The 21,986-nt window shown below is 44.2% G+C and overlaps 1 protein-coding gene across 1 annotated transcript in view; it reads right to left on the bottom strand.

Annotated features, from left to right (window-relative positions):
* Positions 1-21,986, bottom strand: part of Top3beta (DNA topoisomerase 3-beta) — a 44,587-nt gene that overhangs the window by 9,099 nt on the left and 13,502 nt on the right. Inside the window, exons 7-12 of the mRNA XM_050168911.3 lie at positions 20,462-20,662; positions 18,608-18,691; positions 17,057-17,177; positions 5,989-6,171; positions 3,728-3,937; positions 1,329-1,546 (exon numbers count right to left, since the gene is read on the bottom strand). Of these exons, the coding sequence (XP_050024868.1) occupies positions 1,329-1,546; positions 3,728-3,937; positions 5,989-6,171; positions 17,057-17,177; positions 18,608-18,691; positions 20,462-20,662 (1,017 nt within the window). The remainder of the gene's footprint in view (positions 1-1,328; positions 1,547-3,727; positions 3,938-5,988; positions 6,172-17,056; positions 17,178-18,607; positions 18,692-20,461; positions 20,663-21,986) is intronic.

The following is a 21,986-nucleotide window of genomic DNA, read 5'->3' as shown; positions in this document are numbered from 1 at the left end:
GTATGACAATAGATAATTACAGTCACTCTGGTGGAACACGAGAACCTGAGAGTTTTAAAGGTTGCACAAGCAGCTCCAACACAAACACAGAGCTTACAGTTTCACAGCAGAGGAAGCAGAAGCTGCTGAGAGGCAAAAGAAATGCAGCTGCACAAGCATGATAAGTTGGGCTGGCGTGTGGGGCAGCGTAGTGACATTTCACAGCACAAGAAGAAGTGCCGATGGGAAAGTGACTGAGGTCGGTACCTGGTTGTCCTCTGAGCTTCTTTCTGCATTCATCTTTTTTTCTTTTTTTCATTTCTTTTCTTCCACAGTGAAATACTCGGTCGGCAGAATCACTCATGAACAGTGCTCACTATGATCGCAGAACCCGTTCGAAACTGACAGTGCAGGAGGAAAATGATTGAGAAACACAGTGCAGTTAAAGCAAGCAAGAATCAGGCTAATGAGATACCCCAGTTATGTAATTATGAGAAGGAGCAAAATGGTTATCACTGTTGAAAAAATACCCAAACTATATTTTCTCCATGAATAGCCTAACTATTGGTTGCTCCCCTCCATATAAATATAGCACAATGATAAAATTTTGTGGTCGAAAACCAACATTAAAACTTTCGTATGCATCTTGTGAAATTAGTGGCAGATGGTTCATACTGTATGTGGAAGCACAAGGCTCGTGTCCTCATTCAAGGGAAAAAAGAACGGAGGTGTCAGGCACCAGTATTTTGCCAACTAGCTGCGACAGATATACAAATGCTATGTAAGTGAGAGGATGTGACAAGTTTACCATATGCTGCAGGCTGTGCTTTGTACGAAACGACATACCTTCCTCTTGCAACTTAAGAGCACTACAGAAAATTGCCATGTTTCTCCGATATCATCAAGTTCTAGGAGTGCAACAGAAACTCGATACCGTGGTGCAACATTGTGCAAGATTTTAAAGGCTGTAATATCCCGCACATTGCCATAAAGCCGCAGTTGGGGACAAAATTCACTCATAAACAGCACACTGCAGTGCCGTGACAAAGTTCTGCCAGCCTTTGACAGACTGGAGCAAAGCATGCGATGATAATGGCACATGCAAAATAACATAGTTACTGGAGCTTGCTTTGCAGCGACAACTTATGAGGTTGCGTTCAAGGAGATATGAACGAACATTGCTGGATGTGGTCATTTGTGCAGGTTAGGCTATACGCACGGATTCCTTCACTTCTCTCTCTTCTCTATTTTCGGGCTTGCATTTGGAGGTGCGGGAGCTATATGCACAAAAACACAGCAAGCATTCAGTGACCATCTGAACATGTGGGAAATCGTGTAGTGAAGCTCACCTAGACAGGGGCTTCCCGCTGTCCGAGAGCGGGGTGAAGGTGACCTCGAACAGCTCGTCCATCTGCATGATGCTGGTGACAAAGTAGCAGAACTTGAGCTGGAACACCGTCAGGGTGTGGCTCAGGATGGCGTCGTAGTCAGCCTTGCCCGCTGCAATCAGGTTGAGCTGCTGCTCGACGGCCGCTCGCATTGTCGGCAGGATCAGATCTTGGTCAATCTGGAAAGAATGGGCACGACCCAAGAGACATCAACATATCACATATGCCATCAGAGGCAAAGCAAAGGTCTCTGTACATTTGAACCTGGCTATAACGAACAAGCTCATGCCTAAATAGTTCAATACATTAGGATCATATGAAGCTGACAGACAGTGAACATCAAGGAAGGCATGGGGTGAATGACTGAATGACTTACTTTTTATTTATTTGAAACATAATGAAGGGAAACGAAAGTGAACGAAAAAACAACTGAACCCAGATGGGATCCAAATTCCTGCCTTTGCACTGTGCATGCGATGTTCTTGCCAATTTAGCTACCACGATGCCATTCTCCCATCCATTACTTTGGGTATTTATGTATGTGTACTAGACGTAACCCTAGGAGCGTTAGCCAGTGCCACCATGAAGACATAGTTTCAGATCCCACTTAAGGCAAGGCAGTTTGCCGACCACTTTCATTTCCCTTTAGCTTATCATTCCTACACTTCAATTAAAAACTACAAATAACTTCCTCTACGCTTTCCTTAGCTTCATTATATGTTGGCTTCATATGGTTCTGATTATCTAAAATCGGGCCACACAATTCTCCTCGTAAATTAGGTTAATGACACACACGAGGGACGAGCACACCTGTTAAGTGTTCTGCTTCAAACTAGCATGTCAGAGGAGCAATGAAAGGAAATGGCTTTCGAAAGTGCAAAGATACCAAAGTAAACAATGACATTTTATGAAGTTAGTAGGAAAGCATTTCTCATAAGGACATCTTCCATGTGACGTAACATTGAGTTTAGCATACGTGAAAGGATGTTGTGTAAACCATAGTACAGTTATGCTTGTACAGTCTAACCCACTTATAACGATCCCATATGTAACGATCCATTGGCTATAACGACCACATTTCAGTGCATTTACGATTTTCCAACCCTCCCTATGGAAACTGCTTCAGGATATAATGAACACGTTTTTAATTCGCTGTACTATTACAATGAATGCTTCAAACCCGTTCACGGTAAAAAGGGTGCACATGCGAAGTGCCGAAGCATGGAAACACGACCCAACTGGACGCACGGCAGCACGCGCCCCGCTCCAGTCCAACCGCGATGACGATGTGACCTTCGAGATGAGCGAGCAACCACCTCGCAAGAATTTTAGAAGTCGCAAAGAAGGTCACGCATCTTCAAGGCACGTCTCCAGGGCGGAGGCACGTGGTGTGCGGCATAAACAGCATGGCACGAGGCATGTGTGCTAGTGCGATATCAGATGCCACGACGGCATCACTCTCATTTTCGCATATTTGTCCGTGTGGCACCGTGTACATTACGCCCACATCTATGATTTAATATGACCCTCTATGTCTTTCCACCATGGGAACAACAGCCACTCAAGCGTTCCTGTTGATGTGGCCCTATGTGGCTTGAGTCAGCGAGAATGCTGCACCACATGATGCCGCCACGATAGGTTGCAAAGGGTCGGCAGTTACTACGTCGTTATCGGGAGATCATGGTTTGGCAGTGCTTTGTTTACACATTGCTGATTGCTGATAACGGTTCACGGTGATGTTTCACCTTTAGAACATTGCTCTTTTTTTTTCACCCGAAGCAACATAGATAACGCAATTTCACGGCTCTTGTGCGGCTGATGCACAGTCGTAATGCCAAGACCTTGATGTCCGAGACCTTCGCAGAATGGCAGCATGCCACAGTAGTTTCTGAAGTTTACGCTTCCGGACAACTAGACCGTTTCGCTCTCGTGTGCAGAATACAGTCCTGAGTCTCGCTGGTAGTAATATATATCACAAGCTCTCAATATATAAAAAATGGCAGCTGCGCTTGCAGTTTCGAATGACAGGTGGTCGGAAGTGGGTGCCATTTTGAAAGAGCTGCACGACGCTGCATTTCACTCTTTAGATGGACGTTTCTAACGGAAGTTTGCAGCTAGGTGCAGAAACGCACAGAGAACAAAAACGACACTGAAAAATCTGATTTTCGAACCAAACTGCCGCCAAATCACTTCAGTGGAGTTAATTTTCGAACATTTATAAGGGCGAGTCCATATGTAACAAACTACTGATATAACGACCACTGCTCACAGAACTATCAAGTTCGTTATAAACAGGTTCAGTGGTAGCACAGATGCACTCGCTCTGCAGAAACCATGGCCTATCATCGGCACGAACAAACCTTTTGATATCCGTGCACGAGCACGATGCCCAAGTTGGTGGGTATGAGGCGCCGGCCTGAGCCAACAGTCACATAGTTCCTCTGGCAGATGTTGTTGATGTGAACCGGAATAGACGCATCAGTTCCGATGCCATGCTTGTCCATCAACGAAATGAGCTCAGATTCGGTCAGGTAATCTGGGGGGTTTGTCTTCAGCTCAGCCAACTTTGTCTGAATTGGGAGAAAAGTAGAGCAAAAGCACAAGACGGAGCAGTTAGAAATGGGTCATGAAACATTTTCAATTACGACAGCATTTCTTTGCCAAACTTCTTGAAGCGTTTTCGGGCTGAGACTGTGTCAAGGGTTTCAGCGCTCCCTGGTGATCCATGCAGCAGGTGCTTTAGTCGACTGGGGCACACGCTGACCCATGTGCATTGGCAAGACACCACATGTTTGCTTAATGGAAACGATAAGACTAGCACCACTTTCAAAATATCCATCTTGAATGTGCTTGAATGGCATTCCAGATTCCAGATTCCAGGGAGTCCCTTACCTGGAATGCCATTGTATTTCAGAGCACATCTTAAGGACGAATATTTCGAAAAGTGGCGCTGGTCTCACGACATCTCTTAGAAGATACGACTTCAAAACTGATCTGCTTCAATTTAGCAATTCAAACATGTCTTCTCAATTGAAGAACTAAGAAGTTAATCTGCAATCTTTTAGCTGACTATCTGCACACCCAGCAACTTACTATCATGCGGGTAATATCCGGCTAGCGAGCCAGCGAGGAGCTGGCTTATTTGCCTAGTGAGGCCCGCTTGGACGGGTATTGCTGTTGCGGATCAGCTCATTAGACCTATACATTCGGGAGGAGAATTCTTATTGCAGTGGACTTATAGTGCGCAGTCACACCAATCATCTTTCTTTGCACTCTAAGTAGACCCTCATGTTCTGCAAACTCGTGCCCCTTGCTATTGCTACTGTGAAGCTAGCTTTCCCGCATAGCCTACCCGTGCAGTGGCTGAGTGTGCCTTACAGGAAAACTTTAGTCAGCACGAAATCTTCACTAAATTCTGCACAATATCAAGCAAATATTCTTACATTAGATACAAAGAAACTCTAAGAACAGTGTTTTCTCCTGCACAGCCAGCAATATATTCAATTTGTTTTGAATATTCCTATTTATCTGAATATATTGAAACATATTTCACTGATGTTCTTAAAACAAATATGAATATTAAAACTACACATTTGAAATATTTGATTATCTGCACACCCCTAGATATGAGACACGTATAACGAAGTAAATCCAATATGCTGCTCACCAATATCAGCATGTAATGAATACAGTAGAACCTTGCTGACATGATCACGTTTCGTATGATTTTCCCGCATGAAAAATGACTCAATATAGTTAGGCTTCTTTTGTACCACTTGATATGTTCTCGAAAATGCTTTCTGGCATCAATATTTAGTACATCGTCAAACTGCGATTGCATGATACATTTCCCAGCCGCAAGATTGTATATGAAAAAAAAGAAAAAAAGAAAGAAGAGCAAGGCATGCGCAATCGAGAGTAGTAGGCACCCGCCACATCAACTTCCCCGCAGTATTTGCACACACGTCCCTTGTGAAAATGTCAACACACTCTCCGTTTACACTTCTGGTACCAGCGAATTTCACAGGCTGTTGCACATAGCATTCATAGCTATCACAACCAGCCCTATTGCGATAAGCGTTTTCACCTATCTGTTTCACAGCGCACGTGGCATAGTGCCGTTAAAAGCATCGTGTGCGCTTTCAATAGCCGACAACCCAAACGCGCTGCCGTTCCATGCTGCAGGTGGCCAAAGTGAGCGTCACGTTTTGCTCTGATGGCACCAGCTTATTTTATTTCGGTCTCCCGTGTCTTAAAACACTACACAACATATAGGAAGACAAAGCACATCTCGGGCTGCTCGGGTCCCACGGTGTGCATCATTGTCCCCTACTACAATGATCTGCATAATGCTTTGCATAACGCAGATGTCAACAACAGTTGAGTCTGTCAAATTATTTAGTGACTTCAGGTCATACATTTTCACGGTTATGTTTTTTCTCGCGTTTTATTTCAAAACGTGCGAATAAGGTTCCACTTGTATATTTTAATGAACCTCAGATGTAGCAGAGGTATTCTCATTACGGATGCGGCTTCGTTATGACAGAGCTTAACTGCAGTTAATATGTATTTCCACAAACTTAAATGAACGTAGCAGTGTTGCATCCGCTCTGCATGTTACCTGTACAATGGGGACAGTGGTGCCGGCTCTCAACTGCGGCAGCGCTTCCTCGGGAGCAACCGCCTGCCACAACATGAACTTGGTGAAGCCCGGGTTGATGACACTCTTGCCTGTAAGGCTGAAGCGTTCCTCACCAACCAGGAACGACGCCGTGGTCTGCAGGTACTTCATGTCCTCGCTCACCTGAAGTTGAAGAAACAAAGTTGAAATAAGAGACAACAACCAAATTGCAAATTTCTGTGTACGGTCGATTCTCAAAATTTCAACCCTTGCGCAACCACAAGGTTAAGTCAAATTATCTGAAAGTTCAAAATAACAAATGGCAGCAATATAAAGAAGCTCAAATCTCTTTTTTTTTAATGCTTAAAGTAGTGTGTAATGTCTTTTCGTTTCTTGCTCTTGAAGTGCGACTCAACCAGCGTGCAGCAAAGAGTGCCAAAATGTTTCAGGGCAGCGAACGAATTCGTTTTTTGAAACTCCCTGGCTTTTACACGTTTTCCTTGACTTTTGCCGTAAAAATTCCATGACTAAAGAAAAGAAAGATTAGAAGGCAGCTACCAGTTTTTCAACACAATTTTTCTCGCATTTTTCTCGCAATTTCCCACGAAAAGAAAAATTTTCTTTTATCATCCCGCATTTGCCGCGGGATGACAAGCAGGCAGGTGCCGCTGTCAGTGCGGGCACCAAAACAAAAATTACGGCTGGCAAAGCAAGCCGAACGTGCCGAATGCGATTATTTTTCTTCTTGTGAGTATGTTACGCGCATTGAAACAGTTTCTTCCGTATCAGTAATGAATAATATCGTTAATATTGGCAAGTATGCGACAATAACGTAGCCATGTCCACTTTGAGGGGAACGAAACAGAGGTGGGCGCGCTTAGCTGCCAGTGACATAGAAACACATGGCGGGCATGCTGCGGAAACTGCGGCATTTGTCTTCACTGCTATCCTAATACGGCACATTTTCGCTAAGGGTGGGCGAATATCTTAGCTGCGTTACAAGCGTCGGCGTATGAATAGGGTACACTTCTAACATATCATTGTAAACGTGGCCACTATCATTGCCGCTCGCGATTTGTTGCGTGCCCACGAGTGCAGACAAGAACCGAAAGGCGCCCTTTACGTTGTTGTTGTTGACCAAATCCATCATGAAGCCTACAAATAATAAAGCCGAGGCAAGTTTGGTTGTAGCTTTTTTTTCACGGAAGCGCGGAAAGTAATGAAAGGAATGAAATGGGGTATCTGCTTAAGAATGTTGGGTGCATGCAGACTGCTTGGCATGTCTTCAAGAGTCGTTCACGTAGAATCTGACAGGTGGTAACTGCGATCATCATTAGCTATACTTGGCACACGACATATTGCTGCGACAAGTTCGGGGTGCAATCATTACATGGGAAAGAAAAAAAAAGTGAATTTTGACGACAAAATTCAGGGGTGCGATCATTACACGAGTGCGATCATTATGCGAGTAAATACGGTAGATATGCTTAACAGAGCCAGCTTGTGCAACAGCACAGGCAATTGCAAAGGAAAAGGCAAATCCAGTAAACCCTCACTGCTCAATAAAGATGCGCCCAGTGTTACAAGCACAGCTATAATGACGTAATGACATTACCTGACCACATAATGGCACTTACAATAAACATCCGGACATCTTGTCTTTCAAGCCCGCATATATCAAACTCACAGAAAAAGGGGAATTATTTCGATATATCATGTAATCCTATAGAGAACATTTAAAGAATTTGACAACGTAAAAGCACATACCACTTGTAACACTAATTTGTTGATGAAATGGACTTAATTGCAACTTTAATGTGGCACAATAGACAGTGCAGTCCACTTATAGTGATACCACATATAACAATATATTGGTTATAGCAATGAGTTGATTTAGGAGTATGAACTTATGCATTAAGGCTATGAGAAAAAGAAGCCGCATACATGTACAACAATATTTTATTCACCACATATCAGAAATAAAAATAAAATTTCGGCTTCCAGACGGTGTTTTCCATGTAGAATAATCGTGACATTTACATTACTAAGTTCCCCTTAAACGAACAGCAACTCCAGCCAGAGCGCCGATTACAAAAGGCACAGAGAGCATCATGAGCTGGCACAGTGCACCACAAGATGGCACCAGCTGCTTTGTGTCCATGTTGCTTACATCGCCCGCCCTTTTTACACCCTCTTAGTGAGTGCGGAAATGTGTCGCAGAAGCAGCCGTAAAGCAGCCAACAGTTCAGTAAGTAGAAGATGGTGCCGACAAAGTGTGCCGCTTGAGACGAAGCTGCAAATTTTGCAAGACTCGGCATGCGCAGAAGCATCGCATGCCAATCAACAGAAAAGGCGTGCTTTGTGCACCAGGGTAAAACCCCCCGCGATAGTGAAACCAACACGGTGGAAGCCACTGACATTACCGAGCTGCGACAATGAAACAGGTGGCACTTCGATGGGAGGAATGCAGACAGTGCTGCATCACTGTATGAAGAGATATCCGATGGAGCAATCGTTGTCGTGACGAACGGCGGCGTTGTGAGAAGGAGGCGACGACAGCAGCGACAATGACGAAGAAATTGCCAATGGCCTGTCTTTGACACTCACGCCGATCGAGTCGTTCATTGATTTCATGCAAGCTAAATTATTGCTGCCAATGTTCCCGCAGCAGCCAGAGGCACGGTGCACAGCACGGTTGTGAACCTGAAGCTCTAGCGAGAGCAAGTGCAGATTTCCGACTATTTCAACTTGCCTAACGCTTGACACATTATTTAGAGGTATAAATAAATGTTTCATTTTTCCCTGCCTACTTTGCACAACATATATTTTTAGTGCGAGCAGCAAATTTAGTTTCGGAGCTTTAAAGGTATGTTCGGTCATTTTTTTAACTTTAACGGCAGTCCAGATATAGTGATGATCAGTTATAATGATCGGGTTTATCGTTTTTCTTGGTATCGTTATAAGTGGACTGCACTCTAGTCCTGAATCTTCTTCTGCTTCGATATCTTTGTTACCTGAGAGAGCACTAATTTTTCCACATTATCCAACGACCCAGATCAGCTGAGGCCGCCTTCTTCTAAATTCGCACAGGAGTGGTAGAACAGTGCAAGCTCATGCAGGAGCAGGTGGGCGTAAGATCCAAGCTGTTGTCCTCACTGTTCCATTCACTCGTGTTGTGATTCACGATGTCAGTGATGAAGTACTTGTTTTTAAGCTTTCCCGTGGTCGTGGCACCTTCATGCGTGGAGACAAATTTATCAACGGTTGACCCATCAACGGCTACTGGAAATGCTGACAAGCTGCTCAAAACTTCGCCGAAACCGGTGATGGCTTCATTGCACCCATCGGAAAAGTTATCACTGTCATCACCCGGAACGTGCAAAGCAGCACGATGGAAGCAGTTTTGGAACATTTCTTTCTTAATGTCAGCTGAGAATACTGTGGTGACGTCAGATTTCTTTCTTTCCACACACAGATTGATAGTTCCCAACTTCATGGTGAAAAGCAGATTCTGATGCTTCGTGCTAGCCATCACACAAAAGCAAAAGCAATACGTGTGAAAACAACAGAACTAGCGAACCTCTACAAGCTACAAGCGAGCGCTGCAGAGCAGCCCAAGATCATTTTTTTTGCAGGGGGTGCCCGGCCACAGCGCAGTAGAGCAGCGCAGGTGCAGCTAGGCTAAACCACATTTTCTGACGGGGTGCTGGCATGCCCGCCCGGCACCGCAAGGGAAAGCCAACTTCTAGAGCAGTTTTCCTTGTTTGAAATTCAAAATATCGGCAGAGGCTGCTATTCTATGCTCAGTATAACTGTACTTCTTGCTATACAGTGGAATCTCGATAAACGGAAATTGCTTAAATGGAACTGCCTCTTAAACGGAATACCATCCTCATGGTTGGTTAGTTTTGTTTTTGTCTCCAAGGCTTTCTTTACTTCTTCCGGCATTACTTGTGGAATTTCAAATTCCTCTAGACTCCATTATGGTCGTGGGTGCTTCTGGTACTGTATAAATCTCTATAGAACTGCTCAGCCACTTGAACTATCTCATCCATATTAGTAATGACATTGCCGGCTTTGTCTCTTATGTGTACATCTAATTTTTGCCTATTCCTAGTTTCTTCTTCACTGCTTTTAGGCTTCCTCCATTCCTGAGAGCATGTTCAATTCTATCTATATTATACTTCCTTATGTCAGCTGTCTTACACTTGTTGATTAACTTGGAAAGTTCTGCCAGTTCTATTCTAGCTGTAGGGTTAGAGGCTTCCATACATTGACATTTTTTGATCAGATCTTTCGATCAGGGTATGCTGTGAGTAATTGACCTAGGTAAACAAACTTCTTCACAGACTCTAGAGGCTGACTGGCAATCCTGAACTCTTGTTCCCTTGCCCAGCTATTGATCATTATCTTTGTCTTCTGAACATTAATCTTCCCAACCCCACTCTTATACTCTCTCTATTAAAGTCCTCAATCATTTGTTGTGACTCGTCCCCAGTGTTGCTGAACATGACAATGCCATCTGCAAATCAAAGGTTGCTAAGATATTCGCCGCTGATCCTGACTCCTGAGCATTCCCAGTTTAATAGCTTGAATACTTCTTCTAAGCACGCAGTGATTAGCATTGGAGAGACTATGTCTCCTTGTCTGACCCTTTTCTTTATAGATATCTTCCTACTTTTCTTGTGGAGAATTAAGGTAGCTGTCGAGTCTCTGTAGATACTACTTTCCAAGATATTCACGTAAGCATCCTGTACTACTTGATTACATAGTGCCTCTATGACTGCTGGTATCTCGACTGAATGAAATGCCTTTTCATAATATACATAAACCATATACAGAGGCTGATTGTACTCTGCGGATTTCTCGATTACCTGATTGATGGCATGGATGTGATCTATTGTAGAGTATCCATTCCTGAAACCTGCCTGTTCCCTTGGCTGACTAAAGTCCAGAATTGCCCTTATTCTATTGTAGATTATCTTGGTGAATATTTTACATAATATTGTAAGTAAGCTAATGGGTCTATAATTTTTCAATTCTTTACCGTTTCTCTTTTTGTGAATTAGTATAATGTTACGAGTAGTAAACAGTGCTGAACAACAGGATGAAGAGAGGGACACAGACCACAGCGCTGACTAACCACCTTTATTCTTATCTATTCTTTATTCTTAGTCTTTATTCTTATGAACGCATGCGCAAATATTCAAACAAGGTTCAAAAACAAGCTAGAGCTAGTCAATTGTCACTGCATTGCAATGAATGCAGCTGCGAGCCGTCTTTTGAAGATGTGACCTACTGTATTTACTTGTGTAATGATCGCACTCGTGTAATGACTGCACCCCTGAATTTTGTCGTCAAAATTCAATTTATTTTCTTTCCCGTTTAATGATCGCACCTCGAACTTGCTGCAGCAAATGTCATGTTCCAAGTCTAGCTAATGATCATCGCGCTTACCATCTGTCGAATGCTACGTGAACAACTCTTCAAGACAAACCAAGCGGTCTGCACGCACCAAATATTCTTTAGCAGATGCCCCATTTCATTCTTTTCATCACATTCCGCACTTCCATGACAAAAAAAAAGCTACAACCAAACTTGCCTTTACTATGTGTAGGTTTTATAATGGTTGCGGTCAACAACAACAAAAAAAGGCACCTTTAGATTCTTCTCATCTGCACTCATGGGAATGCAACAAATCACAAGCAGCAATGATAGCAGCCACGTTTACACTGATACGTTAGAAGTGTACCCCATTCATACGCCGACGCCCATAACAAAGCTAAGATATTCGCCCACCCTTAGCGGAAACGTGCCGTATTAGGATAGTAGTGAAGACAAATGCCGCAGTTTTCACAGCATGCCCGCCATGTATTTCTATGTCACTGGCAGCTAAGCGCACCCATCTCTGTTTCTGTGCCCTCAAAGTGGACATGGCCACTTTATTGCCACAAACTTGCCGATCTTGACAATATTATTCATTACTGATACGGAAGAAGCTGTTTCAATAGATGTAATGTACTCACGAGAAGAAAAAAAATCACGTTCGGTGCGTTTGGCTAGCTCCACCAGCCGCCATTTTTGTTTTGGTGTCCCGCACGTTACAGCGGCGGCTGCTGTTTGTTGACCTGTTATCATACCACAGCAAATGTGGGATGAAAAAAAAATTTGTTCCTTTTCGTGGAAAATTTAACCCACTTAATGATCGCACCCCTGAATTCGCATCAAATTTCTTGACAAAAAAGTGGGATCATTAGCGAGTAAATACGGTATGTGTCAAAATAACGCGATGACCACGCACATCTTATTTCCGAAGCCTTTCACATTCATAATAGCAGCGAAGCATGTGTAAGCCTCCTCTCAATTTCTCTCCTTCCGAAGGAGACAGCCTTCCCATCTCATTGATAGCAATTTATAGCCTCTGCGCATGCTGAATTTCTGTTGCTTTCATGCTTTGAGATAGCAGTAGAGTATATACAGTCGAACCCGACTATATCGAACCCGTTTACATCGAATTATTCTATATATCGAACAATTTCTGGTCACGGTATAGTTACAATGAGTATATATAGCAAAAATTACGCTTACATCGAACAAATATTGCAGTGACTCCCGATATATCGAACGTCAAGCGGCGGAAAGTGCCCCCAGAAGTTGGCTTTCCCACGCGGTAGCGGGGAAACCCGGCGGCGCGGCTCCATCCAACTAACATCCAACCGCTCTCCCTACCGTGACCGCGCTGCCTCGGGCTGTTCGGGCGAGCCGTCGACACTCCCCCTGTCGCGCATAGTGGAGTCTATTAGGCCACATCCTCCCTCTTTCTCTATCATCTTTCACTTCCCATTCCCTCTCCCCTGACGACGCTTCGCCGTGCTCCATCACGGGTTGCAGAATCAAGCGTCCTTCCTTTCTTTAGATCACTATCTATTGACACTCCCCAGCAAAAAATGATCCTGGCCCGCCTCAGCGCTCGCTCAGACAGCCAATCAGAGGCTCTTGTGCTGTCTTCGTGAAAGATGGCGAAAGTGCGAGTTGTTTGGCTGCTTTCCTGGTTTATCGTGTTTGCGCCTTGTGGGCCGTCTCCCGCAGTGTTGCCGTGATGAAGCGGCAGAATTCGCCTTTCGTAGTGGAGCTCGAAATCATAAATTGCGTCGAACGCGATGAGAAGTTGGATGTTCCCGCAGCGTGCAAGATTCCGCGGAGCACTCTCGGCACGATAAGGGCTAAAGTGGCCAGACTCGCAACCCGGTGCCCATGGCGCCCGACGCGTACGCACGGCCGCGTACGAGGGGTTCTTCATACGTTCCGGTTTCCGCATGCTCGGTGATGACTGTAAATTTTAATGAATGCGGCGAAGCCGCTGCCGGTGTTGCTGAAGTTTGGAGCGAGCTGTCAAAATTTCCGGGACATCCGAATCAACGGTGGACGAGTTTGTGAGTGCAGATGATGGTGTCGCGACCACGGGAGAGCCCGGAAACGAAGACTACATTGCCGACATCGTACCGAGCACAAATGAAAGTAGGCACATTGAGGAAAGCAACTACTGTCCTTTGCCCACATCCTCCGAAGTGATTGATGCACTCGCATTAGTCCGGTGCTTCTGCGCGAATGCGGAAGGTTGCGGCCTCAGCTGCTCCGACTCCTTAGACAACGTGGGAAAGTGCGTGCGTCGCAGGCAGCGAAATTGCCCAAGCAGAAGAAAATGGAGGACTAATTTATGCGAAACTACGCTAGTTTCTTCAATAAAGTGATTTTATAAATGGTATGTGCTTTTATGACATCCAATTATTTAGCAGGCTTATATCGAATTATGCTCTATATCGAACTGATAGGCGTTTTTTTGCGAGTTCGATATAGCCGGGTTTGACTGTGTATATATATATATATATATATATATATATATATATATATATATATATATATATGCTGACTGAAAGAATAAAGAAACTTGGTTGTTAGTGCTGTGGTCTGTGTCCCTCTGTTCGTCCTGTTGTTTAGCGCTGTTTACTGCTCGTAATCATGAACCAGCCAGCCCAAATGCGTATTCTTCTGCAGTATGATGTTGGCATTCTTCCAGTTCTCTGGCACCCTTTAAGTCGATAGTTTGTACAAAGCGCTGCCAGCTTTTCAAGCATTATGCCTCCACCATCTTCCATTAGATCGAGTGGTAGTCCATCACCTTTTTTCGCTTATTTGATCAGTTTTGACAGTTCCGCGAGTTCTATCTTATCTCTTGAGTTGGACACTTTCATTCTTAGTCATTTCTTTATTAGGTTTTCTGTTACTTGGAAGAGATTACCTACTAGTTGCCTTGGTGCCTTACCTCCAAATTCAATTGCTGCTTCTGAAGCCAGCCTAGTTACGGTTTCATTCATTGCCTCTATGTCATCTTCATGTCTCTGTTCTAAGGCTGCATATTTGTTTGCAAGTGCTAACCAGAATTAGTCTGCTTTTACCCTTATGCGACTAGGTAAGCCTGTTTCTTCTTGACCAATTTCAATCTTTCTCTATTCAAATTGAGGTGCATCCTAGCCCTCACTAACGTATGATCACTGAACTTTACTGGGATCGGCAGAAAGTATGAAATCAATTTAATTTCTTGTTTCACCATCAGGGCATTTCCAGGTCTACTTTTGTTCCACCGCTTCCTGAAGAAGGTGTTCATCATTTGCGCCTTATTCCTTTCCACAAATTCTACCAACAGCTCTCCTTGTGGGTTCCTAGAATCCATGCCATAGTTGCCAATTGCTTGTTCACGAGCCTGCTGTTCCCCCACTTTTGCATTAAAGTCACCCATGACTACAGTATAATGAATTAACTCAGGCTAACTTGTGAAGTGGCCGGGTAGGTATTCTTCTAGGACACTCCCACTCTAACAATTCATCTTGCTCCTGTACCTGGAGTATTCTTGTGAATTAATGGCACGGACATGTCCAGAGATGCAGCAAAAGCCAACAAATACTTGAAAACGTTCTTAATCTGTTTCGCTGCTGTTTTAATGATGCCCTACCTGCCAACCTGGCGAGATCAAAAATCGGAATACCTTTTATTCACGCCAACGAGGGGGGGGGGGGGGGTTGCATTCGCTGTTTCAATTTCCAGTGAGACCGGAGGTGAGGGGGGATCAAACTTTCAGGCAGTGTTCAATGAGTCCTTTTGCAGGGACCTTGCAATAGCAGACTTTGCTCACTTCAAAAATTTGGCGGAGTAGCTTTGCTCAAAACATGGTCCAGACTGATGGCTCTTCACTAGCAGTAGGTGTTGGAAGGTTGTGCTGCACATTGATGAGCAGATTTCAGTCCTAGTTTTTCGCGCCAGGCTAAAATCGTCTCACACTCTGCCTTGCTATGCGGTATCACGAGTAAATCGAGCATCACCTTAGGAACTCGGTGAAACATGTTTTACATCAGTGCTTTTCATTTTTACAACCGTAGACCACTGCACGTCCTACCTTCCTTCACTCAGAATGTGCCCTTGAAGACTGTATGCCTGTAGTGCGGCAAACTCAGCTTCGAGGATCTTCAGCAGATCATTGGAATCTCAGGGCTGCAGCTGAGGGAAACTCTGAATAAAGAAACGAAGACTTCAAAGCGATGTCTGTGAAATAATTTTCAGATTGGCCACCTCCGCATTTTTTCCGAGTTGCATTTCAGAGTGGCGTCCACATCCATGATGCTTCGCCTCGTCACATTTAGGAAACATTTTCCGTAGAAGAGGCCTAACGTGGTCGCTGACACTAAGGGGTAGGTTGTGTTCGACGAGGAATCCCATAAACAGGCACTCCACATGTATGACAGTGTCCTCGCAGTTGTTCCGGAGAAAGTTCACTATGTTGTCTTGCTGCTCAGCGGTGCGAACATAGCTTTGATGCTTCGCTGTGGAAATGTGCAGTTTCAAGTCACCTTTGCCACCGTGTGCTGACGTCACATCCACACGTTGTACAAAATGCATAATGTTCTCCTTCTCTTGATGTCAAAAAGCACGAAAATTCAGAAGTATAAGATCGCAAAATCTCCTGCAAATACCTTTTTTTGGGCTTTGATGGCACCGTAGCATCAAGCACACGAGGATTGTAACTTTACACGGAGCACCGCACACACACGACCTAGCCAACACTAATCCTACACACAAGCAGCAGCAGCAAGATGCACCATGGAGGAAAGCCTGCATGAAATGCAAGAACTACATTGGCTCTGGCTTTGGTCGGCTTACTAGGCACCGTCGTCGGCTGCTTAGCCGATGACACTGATGGTGCTAGTGTGGCCATTGTTGGTGACACTGACGATTACGATGTGGCTGTAGATTCCACGGTGCCGGTTTCGCAAGAATGATTATTCCGTGAACAGAGACCACTTTTCGGGATATATGAGACAGTGATTGTACAATATGAAAGTTCAGTCAAAAATCGGGAGTCTCCCAGGCCAACCGGGAGGGTTGGCAGGTATGTGATGCTGAATGCATGAGCCGTGACAAATTCTAGCTGTGATGCTGAAATTATAGTGCACCAAAAAGAATAATAAACAGACCTACATGGAACACAAATACGAACACTAATTTCAACGAAGTTGTATTACGGAGCACCTGATATTTATGCATAGATACAATATTGATAAGCAACAAGAAAGACAAAACAAACAGGCCATGACAACTGCATAAAAAACGATGCAGGTAATCTTCTGCAGTCTGCATACAACACATTCTATTTTTCTTTGCGTGCCAGAAGTTCAGCAATGAAATACTATCTAGCACAGTCATATCCATTGCTAGCTATAAATGATTATGTTTTTTGTTGTGATTACCTTTATTTTCTTTCTGTAAACACAAATCTGCCCCCAAAAAAGTTCAGCAGCTAATTGCACCCTCTTTATACTCATTATGTTTGAGTTACGCTACACACGGAAAGTGCAATTATAACAGCAGACACTAAAAGCAGCCAACTGTCGTCATTCATGTGCCACGATGCACTAGAGAGAGTTTGAAAATGGCACAACACCGATATCAGACTAACTTTTTACCATATAAAGTGTAGTTCTCAGCGTTCACGAATAAAGCAGGCAATGATACTGACCGTAGCTACAAAGTGCCTTGCAATGTAGTCGTACAGCTTCCACGCATCCCCGTCCAACTCACTCCGCGACGCATCTCTGGTTGGTGTAATCGGAGGGTGGTCGCCGGCGTCATGGCCCTTTCTGTGGGACACGTGACACACAAAGAGAATCTATGTACCATCAAACGCACTCAGACCCAACTTGCAAAAGAAAAAGAAGACGTGACTTTAAAAAGTTAACTACACGAAGGGACAAGGACCAGGCACGAGACACAAATTAAATGTGCACTGTGCCAGTGTGTCTGGTATTGCTCTGTGCTTGTCTGCTTTCACAGTTTTCACACAGTTGGCATCTTGAAATTTTGTACCAACTGGCATGATATAAGAACTTTCATCAATATAGCGTGTCACTCAATATACGCTAGACTTCCGTTAATTTCCGGCCTGACCGAAGGTCCTAATGAGCACTTCTGCAATTCTAGGGGCCCAAACTTTTATTTAGATTCTAAAATTGGCGTTCACTGGATAATTTGAAATTGGCAAGTTAGTATGCACACACTTGGCCATGTGATCACCTAAATAGCTACAATTTTAGTGGCAATGACTGTCTCGGCAGAGCTTAGGGGACAGTGATTGTGTTGAACACACAACAATCTCCCGTTGAAAACACCTATTTTTGGCCTGGAAGATTTTCAAGCAATAATCGCAGCTCACAATGTCTGATTACGATAGTTTCCCGATTCTAAAACACCTTTCTTTTTTTTTTTTGAAGAAAAGAAAATTGGGCCAAAGTTTGCCTGCGTGGTGTAATCGGATACGAAACCAAAACAACCTTTTTGGGATTCGTATGCCTTACCGCATAAGACTATTGTACTGCTGCAAAGCTCACTTTAAAAACAATGCAGCGAACTTGGAAACCGACCATTCTCGGGCAACCACCACCCTTGCACTTTTCTTTTGCTAATATTTTGGGTGTGTGTTGGCTTTCTATCTTGTTCAGGAGCTTTAACGTCATTTCTACATTAGTTTTGTACTTTGCACGCCTAAAAAGAGGGCGTAAGTTTGATTCGGGGGCGTGTTAGACTTGGGCAAATACTGCCACACGAATTGGCAGTTTGTTTTTATGTTTCTTGTGGATTGTATTAAATACAACTCCCCGGATAATTCAATCAATTTTGTCGGTCTCGCTAGGGTCGAATTAACAGATGTTGGCTGGAACAGTTTTATGCAATTTGAGACTAAACACAGTTCGAGCAAAAAAGAAAGAAAGAAATTTAAATAAACACGACAAACGAAGAGAAGATTACAAGACAGACCATGCCCATTGAAAATCATTCAGGGCAAGTCTGAGTCCTTAACCCTTTGCAGCCATGTGTCAAATTCCTCCCAACATGCAACATTATCATTCTAAATTAAATTTCTAAATCAAGCGCACAGGGTCACTTGGCCCCTTCCCAAAAGCAGCCGGGTTACGTAGAGAATGACAAGTACGAAGACCAACAAGCCAAAGCAAGGACTAGGAGACAACAACCAAACTGCCAAAACACAAATAAGCAAACATTAGGTTCTCACTTTGGTTTGTTAATCCCCTTGGAGAGAAGGTCCTGCACATCTGCGCTGAGATCTGGCACCCTCTGGAGCTGATGCAGCGTGCCCCTGGTGCAAAGAAAGAGTAAAATGTGCAGCTAAAGATCACCAACTTTTTCTACCAACTTTTGCTCATTTCCACCAGTGCTGCAGTGAACCAGCAAATGAACACAATCGCAAAGCCTGCACAGGACGTTTTGTTTACCTATAATGTTGACCTATAATATCTATAATTATGTATCTGTATTCATTTATTTATTTTTTATTTGTGTTACCCTCAAGGCCATTGAGTGAGAAGACTCTGGGAAACAGAGTTGCATACAGTAGACCCTCATTGATACGATTCTGTTACGTATGATTTCAAGGTGCCAGTGTTCGCAGCTGGGAAGATAAAAAATTACCCGTTTGAGTTACGCTTACTTATTACCGGTTTTACGCTCCCAGAAAACACAGTTTCGGCACCAACATTCAGTAAATCGCCAAACTGCGATAGTACGATGCATTTTCTAGCCACTAGATCCCATGTAAATAAATAAATGTGCAAAGGGCACGCAATTAAAAAGAGCAGCCACCACTGCGGCAGCTTTACCACAATATTCGCCTACCATATTTACTCAAATATAAAGCGCACTTTTTTTCTGATAAAACGGGTCGAAAAACTGCGTGAGCATTAGAATTGAGTATGACCCTAAACCTGCATTACCATATCACCATCGGCATTTCAAAACGGCCACCTCGTACGTGCTTCGAGCCTGGCTTGCTCCGTGGTTTGCTCTATCAGCATGGAAGTACCGACTGAGAAACCATGCAGAGTTCATCATGACGCCGCAATTAAAAGGAAAATGATCACGTGTGCGAAGACGGATGGAAATCAGGCTGCATCACAGGCATTCAGAGTTCCCAAAACTTGCGTGCGGGATTGGCTCAAACAGGAGAGGCGTTCTACTCTGGCAGCTGCTGCATACGACATGGCCACGCGGCCTTTATCTTGAAAGCGATCTGCGATGGAGACCAAGCCTATGCATTTAGACGCACCATGCCGTGTTGTCGTCGCTTAGTTCGCGTTGAAGCGAGAAGCCGCAGAAAGGTCAATTCGCTCACTCCTGCTACCGCACTTCCTCACTCCAGCGTTTTGATAAAGAGTTTCCGCGGTCATCGAGTAAGACGTGTTCATGTTTGCTTGTGCGTACGTGACACCATGCTTGTTAGTTTAGTTAGTAAGCGAATATTTAAAAGCTTATGCGGCCATTAAAGCTACTATCCTTACTTTTCACATAGCTGTCTACTAATTTGCTATCGCAATCGATGCTTCGCCTTTCGGGCGAAACTGCGACGTTTCTACTAATTTGCTACCGCAACCGATGCTTCGCCTTTCGGGCGAAACTGTGATGTTTTTTCTTTTGTCGCAACTTTAGTGTTGAGAGTTGAGAGTAAACCTTTGTTTTTACAAAAGAGAGAAAGTTTTATTTCTGTATGGAAGAATGAGGTGCACGGTACTGAAAAGGACCTTTCTTTTTTTTAGGTCACGGAAAGCACGCCAGAATTGAGTAAATAAGGTAATCAGACTTCTGCCGGATCTCAGTCATGCTTCTAGCTCGAAGGCGAGAGCACCTCTAAGTACCCCAAGCTGGAGCATGATGCTCTGAATGTTCCACGCAAGTATGTTCCGAGTGCTCGATTTCGACTTGCCAAATGTAAACTGCCTTGTGAGACACTCTAGAAGCTTGAAAGGGACCAGCCGAACATATCATCAGAAATTTTGCAGCTTGTCAAGGTTGAAAATTTGCTACGAAAGCCCTAGTCTTTAAGGAATCCCAAGACAAGTCAGCTGGACCCTACCTGAGGTCAAAGTTTTCAGGGTATTGGGTGGTCTCCGTTCGCGGATAGCTGATGTAACCTTGGGTGTAGAGACGCTCCGCAATCTGCATGGCGTGGTGCGGTCCCATGCCCAAGCCGGAGCTCGCAATGCGCATCAGCTCCACCGTGTTGAGGGCCACGGGGCGAGGTTTGCTCTTCTCTTTTTGGGTGACATCTGTTAACCTGCAAGAAAGCGAGAAAAAAACAATGGAGCAGAAAACATCAGAGAATGATTGTCAAAGGCAAGCAATAGCTTTATAGCAGACCTGATGAGGTGTACTGTGAGGTTGGTTATTGGTGAACACTTTTGGTTAATGCTATGAGGCATGTGGGTGTCGTGGTGTATAACAAAGATCGCTGGCCACACTGTCATAATCCAGTTAGTTCCTAAACACTGCGACATATACAGAAACGAAAAAGTGAATCCAGCTGCCTGCAGAGGTCTACATTTAAGGGAGGACAATGGTCTTGTAGACCAAGAAATCATGAATTTGGAAGTACTATTTTCGAAATCTACAGCTCCAATGGAATGCCGATAATTTAAAATGTTATAATTCAAATTGCCCTGCTGGTTGCAACAATGTCCTATGTATGTGAATAGCAAAAGCCTCCAATGAATTCAAAATCCAAAAACAGCACAGCGGTTATTTCAAACAAAATTTCTGGCTTCCATGGATTGCTTATGGACAAATCCGAGCCAAAGGCGAAGGTTCAATGTGTCACAAACGGCCATAATGCCATGTGCTGTAAAAATAGAGTTTAGCTTGGCCGGTATTTGGGTGAACTGGGCGTTTAACTGGTGGGGCACAGGTGTAAACATGAGTGGCCTGCATGTTCCAGCCTATTTACCAGGGTGAGGCAGGCTAGTTGGTGGTCGATATTGGAATGCATCATGTAACCGCCTAAACGACAACAGACAGAGAAGGAAACACACATCTGCGCTTGTCCTGTGTGTTTCCTTCTCCGTCTTTTGTCGTTTGCACGGTTACATAATGCATTCCAATGTTGCAGCCACCTGGTGGTGTGGAGCTCAACCAGACAAACGCAGCTAATTTTACAGTGACCAACTGTATCCTACTTTGCTGCGGGCGTAAACTTTTAGCAGCAACACAGTTACGCCACTGGAGAAAATTTACACCAGCAGCAAAGTAGAATACAGTTGGTTACTGCAACATTAGCCGTGTCTGTCTGGTTGAGCTCTGCTCTACCAGGTGGCTGCACCGTGCAAGGCACTCACGTTTCTGCCTCCACCCCTCCGGTAACAGTGCCCAGTATGCCTGCATTTACCCAAATACTGGACATGCTAAAACAGTCTAATGACAAGGAAACATGATCTGGGAGCTAAGACTAAGCTGAAGCAATAGAGCAGCACGGCTGAAAAATAGCAGGAAAGCTTTCCCATTTCTAAGGCATGCTCGATGACGTTACCACATGCTCACCTGCCCAACCCCCTTCCCTCCTAGCATGCGGTGGACCAGGCCACCTCCAACAATGGGCACGTGTGAGC

Source organism: Dermacentor andersoni, chromosome 10 (genome assembly GCF_023375885.2).
Source record: "Dermacentor andersoni chromosome 10, qqDerAnde1_hic_scaffold, whole genome shotgun sequence".
Lineage (NCBI taxonomy): Eukaryota > Metazoa > Arthropoda > Arachnida > Ixodida > Ixodidae > Dermacentor > Dermacentor andersoni.
The sequence above is the reverse complement of the archived record's forward strand: the minus strand, read 5'-3'. Positions and strand labels throughout refer to the sequence as shown.